The sequence below is a fragment of the Marmota monax genome, unplaced genomic scaffold, assembly GCF_021218885.2.
Source record: "Marmota monax isolate L192 unplaced genomic scaffold, Marmota_monax_Labrador192_F-V1.1 WCK01_AAM20220418_F8-fsc00193, whole genome shotgun sequence".
NCBI lineage: Eukaryota > Metazoa > Chordata > Mammalia > Rodentia > Sciuridae > Marmota > Marmota monax.
In genome coordinates this window covers 5,140,072-5,152,631 of record NW_026695203.1, presented here as the reverse complement: position 1 = coordinate 5,152,631, position 12,560 = coordinate 5,140,072, and the positions used below count along the sequence as shown (strand labels likewise).

The window sequence follows — 12,560 nt, the reverse complement described above, 5'->3', positions numbered from 1 at the left end:
TCTAACTTCACTCTTTCCCAAAGCCTCACTAAAACTAAAGCCATATTTTTTAAAAGCTATATTAAACCACAAAGAAAAGAAGAGACAACAGAAAGATTTTGGCCCTGGAATTCTGACATTAAGAAAGCCACTGGGAGCAAAAGCTAAGAACCAGCGCAGACCCTTAAAGGCTCCAGACTGGCGAGCTATACAGTACTTGTGGGAATGAAATTAAGTTCCCCGCCAGGCCCCATACTGTGGGCACCTGCTTCTCCTGGTTCCAGCATTCTCTGCAAGTTGATTCTCTGAAGTGTGTAAAGAGAAAACTCTTAGGACAAAAAATCCAAAGACAGGGACCAAAGCACACTGATACAATCAGAAATGCCTGTGTCCATAACTTCCCAAAGCTTATCCTCCCTGCAGCTGAGATGTCAGCAGCCATGGTACTACTTCCTTTAGCTTCCCACACGGTTCTCATTTCTGAAATGATTTTTATTTCTTTCCTTACAGATGTCAGCTCACTTTCACATCCTCCTTTTATCTCCAATTTTTTAAATTACTCTTTTGCTCTTTAACATTGTTAAACCCATGTTGTCGAAAAGTTTTTGAGAGCAAAATGTCTTTGTTTAAAATGTTACTGATTCCTGACGCATTCCTTTTCCAAAATCTACTTCTCATTTACTTTCCTTTGTCATCGTTCTCTCCTTATTTTTTATGCATAGGTCCCACGAAGGGTATTTTCGGCTCTCTAGACTTGCTACTTGCTCAACAATCAAATAACTCTTTTCCCACTTACAGAGATACTAAATACAATGACTAGCATTCTCTGTACAAATCTTTAGGTGTTAAGAGGAAGGAAAAAGTTAAGAATTCACTGGAATAGTAGGCTGTCAGAGCCTGAACTTAGATATATTATACTTTCACAGTAATTCTATTATATCCTTTGTTCTGGGGACACATAAAACTACAAAGCTCATTGTGGGGTGAAAGGGCTTAAGGGGAAATGGCTCAATCAGCAATCCCCACTCAGATATAAGATGACCATCCTCAGAGGCTTTTCCCTTCAGGTCAAGTCAAAAAACATAAAAACAGCATTAAGGCATGATCCATGGCTCTTTTAGCCCCGCAGACCCCGCTATTTGGTGGCATGGAAATGAACCACTGTGAGAATGTGCCTTCTTTGGCAATGGCCTATTCATTCCTCACCTCCCAGCTTGAATGGTGCCTTCAGAGACTTGTCATTTATGCTAAGACACCTGCAACCAGCCAGAGATGGGCAGAAATGTCACATCTCAGTATACTCCTGTTAAGTGGGTCCAGATTTTATAAATTTTAGCTGTTTTCTTCTCTATTTCCGATTTGACTTGTTCATTTTAGGAAGTTCCAGGAAGAAGTGTTATGCGAATATATATTTAGACCACCATATGTCCAACAAAATTCTCAAAAGCCTTTTAGTATAAAAAGGATATATGCTACATGGTACAATCAGTGCTACTAAGGACTTAGAGAACTTTTCATAAATGAAACTTGTAAGGTTATATGGGGAAAAGTGTAGTAATAAATGGCTCCATTCTCTGACAACATATAGTCAATACAATTCAAAAACAGCACCAAAAAAAGTTTAAAAAGCTCAGAGATCACTTTAAAACTATTAATTAGAAATAAGAGGATTTTTTTCCTCCAAACCAGATGCTAGAAAGGGGAAAGGGAAAAGGGGGTTTATTACTAGCTCATTTCATCAACGCTCATAGGTGAGAGTCAGTAGAAAAAGCCACTAGTAAAAGGTATGTGTGCTAGGTGTAATGGTGCCTCCTGTAACCTCAGCTACTTGGGAGGCTGAGAGAAGAGTTTCACAGATTCAAGGCCAAACCGGGAAACTTAGTGAGACCCTATCTAAAAATAAAGAGTAGAACAGTCTGAGGATAGAACTTCATGGTAAAGGACTTATCTAAAGTGAAAAGCCCTAGATTCAATCCCCAGTTTAAAAAAAAAAAAAAAAGTATATGCAAATGTAACCATTAGATTTAAAAAAAAAAAAAAAACTGTACCAAAGTCCCTCCCAAAAAATTAATCATATAAAAATGACTATATGGCAAAAAATTATATTTAAATATACATGTATAAATATAAACCAATAAAGCAAAACTAAAGCCAAATATAGTGATCATGTCAATAAGTACTATGTGTTTAACTCATCTGTTAATAATTATTAAAAAGTTTAGTTTAAGTTACCCACCTGGAGTAGGTAACTTGTTATGGCAGTCCCACAAAATTTATATATATATATATATATATATATATATATATATATATACACACACACACACACACATATATATATATATATACACACACACACACAAATGTGAATACACATTTTATATATATATATATATATATATATATATATATATATATATCAAGCACAAAATAAATGTTAGTTGTTTTTATTATTTTAAAAAAAAAGTTTAAGTTTCCCAATAAGGACAACTTTTTCCATGTTGGCTAACAAAGCAAAATCTAACAAAATGTTGGGTGTAACAGACAGAGAAAGGATAACAACAAAAGAACAGGCAAATATATACACCAGGCAAACACAAGAAGCAAACAGGAATCACACATCTTGACACCCAAAGCACTAAAAGGCTACTTTATAATGCAAAAAGTCAAGTGAAAACACAAGTTATTTCTCCTTAGGCATTCAGTAAGGCAGCAACAACTTCCATAAAGCAGAACTATAAAAGATTCAAGGAAAAAGGAAAAACACACTAGTAACAAAAGACTTTAACAAACTAGCCCCAGTCCAGGACAGTCTGAATGGACCAAACAAAATACAAACAATAAATAAATAAATAATAAAACCTGGAAGCTCTAAATAACATCATTAATAAAGTAGCACATACAGATATATGTTGAACTCTGAACAAACTGTTAACACAGATGATACCTCCTTTTAAGAACACACAACATTCACAAACCAATCTTGGATGGCGAAAAATGAAGTCCAAAGAACAAAAGTAACGTAGAACCCTTCTAGCCATAAAGTAATAAAAGTAGAAATTAAAAGCAAAAACAAAAAGGCTGTCTCACCTGACAGTTTTAAAACATATTAGCATAGAAATGTTGAGTCAAGGAGGAAATTCAAAACAAAAATAAATAAATTTCTTGAAAATGATTTTAAATTTTACAAATCAGAGGTATACATACAAGCTAAAAACAGCTTACAAGTTTTGTAATACCAAGTACCTTTTCAACATAAATACGTTTAACATCCCATTCAAAAACAAAACAAAAACAAATTAATAATCATAAAAACACAAACACATGAGTCAAAAATAGAAGAGAGGCAAAATGAATGAATCGAATCAAAGCTTGTCCTCTGAAAAACGTCTACAACATAGAAAAGCCACTAACTAAAGTATCAGGAACAAAAGGATAAAAACATAATATAAGAACTTTAGTGACAGAGGGAAATAATCATAAAAACAGACTTTCAAAATTCAAGAAGTTACTACACATACATTTGAAAATTCTGGATGAAATCAATTTTTTGTTTTTATTTATTTATTTGTATTTTAGTTGTAAATGGACACAATACCATCATTTCATTTATTTAGGTTTTTTTTTTTTTTTTTTTTTTTGGTAGTGCTGAGGATCAAACCCAGTGCCTCACATGGGCTAGGCAAGCACTCTTACCACAGAGCCACAACCCCCCCAGCCCAAAAATCAATGTTTTTTAAGACAAATAAAACATACCAAAATTGTTTCTACCAGAAACAAAGCCTAATCAGACTTAGAATTCCCCCACGAGAAAGCTAGAAAACGATGGGCTGGGATTGTAGCTCAGTGATAGAGCACTTGCCTAGCATATGTGAGACACTAGGTTTGATCCTCAGCACCACGTACACATACATAAATAAATACATAAAGATCCACTGACAACTAAAAAAAAAAAAGATGTTTTTAAAGGAAAGGTAGAAAAGGAGGCAAACTGCTATCTTAAGCCTTTCGATGGGATACACTAAGGATCACATCACTCCTGTGTTATTCTTGACAAAAACACATAACTAGACCTACCATAGTCAAACACCTAGCCATTCTAAACTGAGGGGCATTATACATAACAGGTGATCCAAAACATCAACATCCTGAAGGACAAAAAAAGGCTAAGGAATTGTTCTCGATTATATGGAACCTAAAATATATGATGACCACAAATGCTGATGGAAGACAGGGAAAGACTTTATAAAAGACATAAATGGGGCTGTTCACATGAATCCAGACCGTATATAGAATACTACTACTGAATAAATGATTGATTTTCTGATTACAATAATTGGTCTGTGATTACAAAAGAGAAGGTCCTTGTTCTTAGAAAGTAAACACTGAAGTATTTTGGTGTAAGGGTATGATGTCTACAACATTCTCTCAGTTCTGAAAAGTCATAATATTATGTATGGCTATCCAGAGAGAATGAGAAAATAAATATTTAATAGCTGGTGAAACTGGAATAACAGGATGCAGTGATTCTAGCAGATCCCCCTGTCCATATTACCTTGGTCTCTTTGTTGGCCCCAGGATTCGTCAGTTTCTGAGGCTACCAGGCTGAAATTCATTTGCTAAACACTGGAGTTGGAGCTACAGCTTGGTGGTAAAGCACTTGCCTAGCATGCATGATCTGAGGGTGGATGGGGTTCAGGGCAGGGGGGATGTTTGGCTACTTGGTAAATTGTCTACTAAATCATTAGTGCCCACTATTTTTCCTCAGTGAAAATTTTTCTGTTAGAATGTAGTAAAAAAAAATAATAGGCATTCTCACTTGGGAAACAGGTATTTCTCTTTTTTCCTGACAACAGGGATTACAAAACAATGATTCTCTTAGGATGACATCAGATTGGAAAATTAAAGCCAAATGTGAGGGCCACTACTGTGAACTTCACAGCAACTTTTCAAGTCCACTCTTTTCCTTAGCCCTCATTATTTTCATCTGTGTTTTACCAATTTTTCCTCTATTCTGAGGTAAAATTCAATCCAAAAACCATTTTAGCTTTCTGGGAAATGTTAAGAACTACTAATGTGCTAAAGCGGGTAAGTTTAGGCTCTTCCTGACTGCTCCTTCTGTCCTTACACTGGTCACTGGGAATTCAACATAACACAGCAGCTTCCATGGCAAAGTATGTCCACCTGAACCCTTCTGGGAAGATTCCATGCTGTTACTTCGAAAGCCTGTGACAGCCTGGAGCACAGGTTTGGCCCCCAATGATCTACTAAAGGTAAATTTCCCAGTGAGCCAAGTTACACGAATCACTTACCTCAAAAGGTCGTAACTAAGCACAGTTTAGATATTTATACCAAGAATGAGTAAGGTCCCCAGATTACTAATATTGAAGGTATGACAAAATGTATTACTTCAATACTACTAACAAATGCTTTACATTTCAATAGTTTTGGCGAAACCAAAAAAACAAAAGCAAAAATCCCCCATGTAAATAGAACACTTTTATGGGTTGCCTTGCCCGGTGACACAAGCCCTAGGGCATGGGACTGCAGGGAGAGAGGATGAATAAGGGAGCCAACAATTGGGGGAGGAGGATTGAAATATCAATTCGATCTGGGCTTGTGTTTTGAGCAGCAACAGCAGCTTCAAAAAGAGAAAGCCACTAAACTTCTAACACAATGTCTATTTTAAAAAGAAAAATTAGCACAAGAGGCAGTTTTTTCCAGTCTGTAACCAACAGTGGTCCTTCAGCAGCAAACAGAAAGGACCATCAGGTAGGAGATGGGCTGTAGCAATCCGAAAACACCCCCACAAGGTTGTCAAGGAAACCAAACCAACTACATTTTTCTATAGAAAAGAATCACGGGAGAGGCGAACATGCCATGGAATATTTTATGAGACAAGGACTTAAATTCCTTCTTGAAATATCTTTCAAGAAGCTAAATTTACTCCCAAGCTACTTTATTAAGCCCTACATCCACAATTCAAGCAAGCAAGCTTATAATCCTCAAACTCCCAGAGAGGTAAATTCAGCAATCACATTAAAAATCAGCTGATCTTGGGCCGCTGAGAGTACGGGATCTTTCCAAAAGTCTATTTAAACATCAAGAAGCGATCACAATCAAAAAGGGAGGGAGGACTTTCCCAAATTTAGGCTGTTCTTCAAAATGGAGTCTTTAAATACATCATCTCTGAGAGAAAAGGTAAGTCTATGGCAAACTAATGCAAGAGCTTGGCCTGGGTGTGCCGTTTCAGGAAAAGAGCGGAGTGGGCAGTTAAAAAGGGAAAGAAAGAAAAAGAAGAAAAGGGGGTCAAGTTGGCAAATCCGTGCAAACGTCTCCACGAGTCGGTGTTAAGGAATCAACATCCGCCGGGAGAAGGGACACGCACGTGAGGACACGGGCGCACCAGCGACGAGGATGTCACCGGCAGGGCGACGTCGGCCGGTGGACCAGCGCTCGCAGGACCTGAGCGCCCCGCGCCCCGCGCCGCGCCCCGCGCCGCACCCCGGCCGGCAGACCTGGCAGCGGCGGGCGCAGCGGGCGGAGGCGAACGGGGCGCACCTAGACCGGGCGCCGTGTCCCGGCAGGAGCCTGTCCCCTCGCGGCCCTGCAGGGGCCAAGCCGCAGGCGCCGAGCGGGACCGGAGCCCGCGCCCCGACCTGTGCAGGTGGCCGGGGCCTGAGCCCAGCGGGCGCGGGGGCGCGTCCAGGTGATGGCAGGGGCGGGAGCGGGGGTGCGCGCCGAGCGGCTCTTACCCGGTGCCACAGTCCACCACGCAGGGAGGCAGGGAGCCCGCCATGCTCGGGACGCGCGGCGCTCGGGCCCGCCAGCCGCTGAGAGCGACCGGCCGCTGTCCGCCCGGCCTCCCGCTCGCCCCGCACGCCGCTTCTCCCGCGAGCCCCCGCAGCGCCGCCGCCAGGAGCCCGGATGCGCCGCCGCCACCACGTGACGTCATTCCGGGCCAGCCAATCAGGACGCGTGGGCGCCCCACCCCCTCGCCCGCCATCTTTAGTGCTGGCAGTGAGGCTTATTAGCCCACGCGCCCAACCTGGCTGTGGAAGAGATTGGGGTTTATTTTTAACTGACTCATGGTGCCTGTGACCCAGTTTCCGAGGCCTGGCTCCTTTCTCATCCTCTCTTCCTTTACGTCTCAGCTCAAATATCACCTTCAGGGACGTTGTCCCTGATCACCCTACCAAGGTTCCCTCCTCGAACTTTAATCTCTATCTCAACAATCTGTTGGCATCATTCCTAAGACTTGAAGCAAAAAAAAAAGCTTTATTTATTTATTTACTCATTCATTCGTTCGTTCGTTCGTTCGTTCATTTATAGTCTGTCTCCCTTACTGGACAATAGGCTCCAAGGAATAGGGTTCGAGTCTGTCAAATTTCTATTATGACCCAATGCCAACTTAACAGCATTTGGTGCTCTCAAGGGAAACATCCAAATGTTGAACGAATGGATGAATAACTTTATATAGAGGGGGAAAAAACTGCTGTTAAAATTACCGTATCTTAGTAGAGAACTGCATTACTTATTCTAAGAAGAAAAATCTGCAAAACAAATGCACAGCTAAGCTTAAGGAATGAACCACCTTAGACTGAGTCAACACCACACCTAGACCATAGCCAGAAAATATTTTCGAGTATCAAAGGTGATATGGTCATCCAAAGTTCTTACAAAAACCAGAATTGCTTAATTTCTAGGTAACACATTTTTTTTCTTTTTACCTGCAAGAGTTAAATAAGGCCTTGACCTAGATAATGTTAAGAGAACTGAAGAAAGAAGTAGAAAACGGGAGAAAACTTAAAGGTTAGGAGTGTGGAAGATCCCAGTATAGAACCTCAAGGCCAGCGATGACTGTCTTGTCTATACTGCATTTGCCACTGTCCTTCCAGCTCCAATTCTGTCATGGCACTAGCCAAGACATCATAGAAAAATTCCAGATTACAAAATGTTGTCATTGTCATGTTTTTTCTTTTATTTACTTAATGCATATTTATCAAATGTATCAAAGGCCTACTATGTGTGAGTCAGTTTTCATATTAGACTGGTCATGTAATAATAAGCAGGATGTTCACAGTATCCCCTTCCACAAGTCTAGTGAGAGATAGCCCCAGAAAACAGACATAGTAATACAATTTGGTAAATGCTAACATGGCACAAGTCTAGGGAGCCCAGAAACCCATTAGAGGGTAACTAACTCTGGTTTAAGGGTCAGTAGGAGTTTTTCAAAGCCATAGAGTCTAAGCCAAAACCTAGAGGGTAGGTAGATAGCAGCTAGGATGGAAAGTAATCCTGGGATGGGAAACATATGCCAAGGCCAGGAGGACCTCAAGGCTTCACCACATCAGGGAAGAAGCCTCTGTAGAAGTTTGGGACCAGCTAGTAATGAAGGACTGTCACTTCTGTATAGGACTTACTGGGAATGGTGGTCACCATCAACAGCTGGTACAGATAACAGATTTCCTGATTTCACTGATACCACTAGAGACCACTGGCCCTTGAGCTATCAAAGATGTTTTTGTAGGCAGGAAACAGAAAAACCAACTAAAAGTAGTGCTGCAGTCTGGCTGAGCACAAATCATAAGCCACTAAGAGGAACAAACTTTATTTCTGAACTCCACCAGCACACTCCACACACGCTCCCCAGGAACTCTCCCCAACGCCACGCGGCTCCTCCAGGAACTACCAACTGGAAATCCCTCCTCCGGCACTTCCCCAACCAATGCGAACTCTTCAGGAATCCCTGCGAGAGCTCAACCGGAACTCAACGGGAACTCCTAGAGAACTCAAAAGTCATCATCTTAATGGCTTGCTGGCGTCACCTCTCAATCACTACTTCTGGCAAAAATGCCATGTGTCATCCCGATTAGGCTGTGGCCCTCAACAAAGTAGAATGAGTAATAACCAAACTTTCTTGTATAATAAGTCCAATAACTCCAGACAATTCAACAACTCAGTGATGTCATCAACTCGGTGATGTCATTGTGAGCCCAAATACTCAGTTCCATTAGGCTCTGCACATTGGCCTTTGTCCTCAGGCTTTGCTTCTTGCACTTTTGAGATGGCTATTACTGCTCCCAGCCCCAAAGCTGTAAGGGACAAAAAGGGCAGCGCCTCCTGAGTCCCTTTCTGAGAGGAAAAGGGAGAAGGCTTACTCGCAGAGCCTCCAGCTGCTCCCCTCCTGTTTGTTAGCCAGCTCATTTCCTCAGGTGGCCGTAACAAGGACACGAAGCTGGCCAGCTTAACACTACGCTCTCATGGTTCTGAAGGCCAGACGTCCAAGATCAAAGCACCAGCAGAGCCGCGCTCTTTCTGAAGATGACACATCAGAGTCTGTTCTGTGCCTTTTTCCTGCCTTCTGGTAGCGTTGGCAGTCCTCGTGTTCCTTGGCTTCTACACACAGCACTTCAGCCTCAATCTGCATTGTCACCCAGCCTTCTCCCTGGAGGTCTCACAGCATTTTCACATGGTGTTCTCTTCTTATAAGGACACCAGTCACATTGGATTAGGGTCACTCGTATGACCTCATCCTAATTTAATTACATCTGCTAACATCCTGTTTCCAAATAGGGTCACATTTACAGATACCAAAGGTTAGGACTTCAATATTTTTTTTAAAGGGACACAGTTTAACCCATAACACCAGTCATGCCAAAAGCAGTCAGCAGTAGTGTATTGATTTGGACTATTGAAGACAATCCCATAAGACCAAAAGGGCCTGTGTGCTCTGAAGTGTATGACTGCCAATACCTGACTGGAATTTTATTCAATCAGCAGGAAGGAGGATAGCCATTTTCTAAGGACACAGCATAAAGACACACTGTGTGAGAACACAATGAGAATTCTGCAAGCCAAGAAGAGAGGCTTCACCAAAACCCCATGGTGCTGGCACCCTGATCTCAGACTTCCAGCCTCCAGAACTGTGAGGAAACAAACGTTTGTTGTTTTAGCCACACAGCGCGCAGTATTCTGTCATGGCTGCCTGAGCAAACCAAAAGAGCTCTTGGCATTTTGTCCCGTGCTGTTCTTCTTCTTAGTGTTGAAGTCCTCTAGATCAGAAACCAATTGCATCTCTTTTCACAGTGCCAAGGGAAAAGCACAGAGAAAAAAAAAAACTTCCTCATCTGCAGGAAGCACTTGGATGAAAACACTCCTGAGAAGTTGGCTTTGTCCAGTTCAGGGAAAATTCTAGCTACTACATACACATTAACCTAGGATTCTTTTCCCATTGAGTACTCAACCTGCTTCCCTGACTGATATCCTGCATCTAACATGTAATGAGAGACATGTTTTAGTTGACTTTCCTTAGCAAAAAGAGACCTTCCTTACTGTGCTTCTACCTAAGAACAGCCTCTCTCTCCAGCCCCGCCCAGCAGGCAGAATCATGGAAGTCAGAACAGCTCATGTATGAAATTCATGCATGAATTCCATGGTAGAAGATGCCACTGTGCATCCCCCACTTTGAGGGCTGCATCATCCCACAACACTCACAAATGAACTTTTAACAAATGCTGGTGGTGATGTGTATTTATGCATATGAAGACGAGGAAGAACAAAACAATCGGGGCTTAGAGATTTTTCTATCCAATGGAATTTAGTCCATGAGTACTTGAACAATGTGATCTTGATTTCCTGCATTTAACTAGTTGTCCTGGGCCAGAAAAAGAACACAAAAACTAAAAGCTCTCTTCAAAAACTGCCCACCCAGCAGCTCTGTGAATCTTAACTCTCAGAGCTGTCGGCAGGAGCGATCTGTGTGTTCCCTGTTGCCATGAGGATGCAAACAGAGGAAGAATTCCCCCCAAATTAGAACCCGTTCCTTTGAAAGTCACTGGCATTCTCCTTTAAGAGGAAGGGCCTGTCACTGCACTCAAAGGACTTCCCTGACGTCTTGGCAACAGCAGGAGAAAATGGTCCAAGCCAGAGTTGATTGGTTGGAGGGAATTGAGTGTGGCAGAGAGTTGATAGCAGACCAAAACCCAGGAGACCCAAGGAAATTACTCAGGGAGCTGAACACATTCACATCAACTCTGCTTTGTTTCTGTCTCCGTCTGTGGCGATTAGTCAAACTGGAACCCTGGTCCTCCACACCCCCTTCTCCACTGGCTCTCCTCCTAGGCCACTCGGCCGCCAAGTCCTGCTCCTTCAATCCCACCACTTCCCCTGAGTCTCCACTCCTACTTTTTATTCCTACCATGGCTCTTAACTACTCAGTTGCCTCCCAGCAGCCACCCTGTCTCCAGACTTTTGCCACTGCAGGACTTCTCTGGGGTAGATTAGGCTGCTATGAAAGGCGTCTTTACAAAATACAGGAAGTCCACAAATCATGTCAGCCTTCTTTCTCCAAAACCCCCAGGGACTCCCTCCTATTGTGGGACTTGGTCCAAACCCATAATATAGCACTTGTGGCCCTCTATGATCTGCTCTTATGCTACCTTTCTGATCTCCTCTCACGTTGAGCCCTTGGACACATCTGGACACTCCAGACCACACACTGTTCCTCACAACCTCCATATTGTGATGCAAGCTCCCCAGTCCAGAACCTTCCTCTGCACCTACCCATCCTCTTTGGCTCATCCTGCCAATTTCAGTTGGAAGGTGTCCACTCCATGCACTCAACAAAGCAGGCTAACCTTCCACTTGCCTCTCCTCGGAAGCCATCACCAACTCCACATCTGCCAGTCAGAATCCAGAGGTAAATCTGAGAGTCTGCATTTTCCCAAGTTCCTGTATTCTACAAAACAGTATTTCAGTTTTGTTGTTTTGGTGCTGGGGACCAAACCCGGGATGCTCTACCACTGAGTTATACACCCTCAGCCTTTTTTTTTTCCCCTAATTTTTGAATCAGGGTCTCACTGAGTTGCTGAGACTGACCTTGAATTTGCGAGCCCCCGTCTCAGCCTCCAGCGTAACTGAGATGAGAGGAGTACATCACGGAACCCCACAGTACACTCCAGTTCATATGGAGAACTGAATTATAATAATGTCTTCATTTACAAAGCATTTTCAGCACATCATTACATTTAATCTTTAAAACATTCCCACAAGATGGATATTGTAAAGAGCCCTCTTAATCAAATGAGAAAACCAACACTCATACTTTTTCAATTAGCATAGATTACAATTTAATTTCTAAGCACCTTCTTTAGGCTCCCTTGAGAAATCGGAAAACGCTAAAGCATCACAAAGCCAGCATCTGGTAAGCACAGGTGGAAAGTACATTGAGCCTGGAAGGAATCTTAGGAGATCAGGCCTTCACCCTAATTGGTACTTCTAGAACTCCAAACACACTTTCCTACTTTGGAACCCTTTCAATGTTTTCTGTTTTCATTAACAAATGCCCATGAACTCCCATCAGGCAATCACTATATGTTCTAGAGTAGCATCCAGTAAATATCAGATTCTTTTGCCAATACGGAGAGAAACTGCTGAGTAGAGTAATTGGACCCCAAGCAATGCGGACAGAATGTCCCGCCAAACACTGGACCCGGGTTTCTTGCCATCATGCGGCTCACAAGCAACAGGCTTCGGGATGGCCCTCCAGGGATCTCTCCCCTTCTTGCTGATGTTCATCC

The 12,560-nt window shown here is 42.3% G+C and overlaps 1 protein-coding gene across 4 annotated transcripts in view; it reads right to left on the bottom strand.

Moving 5' to 3' along the window:
* Actr3b (actin related protein 3B) overlaps nt 1-6,881 on the bottom strand; it is a 72,342-nt gene extending 65,461 nt beyond the window's left edge. Inside the window, exon 1 of one of the 4 annotated variants that reach the window (XM_046429882.2) lies at nt 6,735-6,881. Coding sequence is in view for 1 of the 4 variants with exons in the window: in XM_046429879.2 (XP_046285835.1) it covers nt 6,735-6,778 (44 nt within the window). In the remaining 3 variants the exon portion in view is untranslated. The remainder of the gene's footprint in view (nt 1-6,734) is intronic. The other 3 variants (XM_046429879.2, XM_046429881.2, XM_046429880.2) reach the window with 3 other exon arrangements.
* Nucleotides 6,882-12,560: the final 5,679 nt, after the last annotated feature.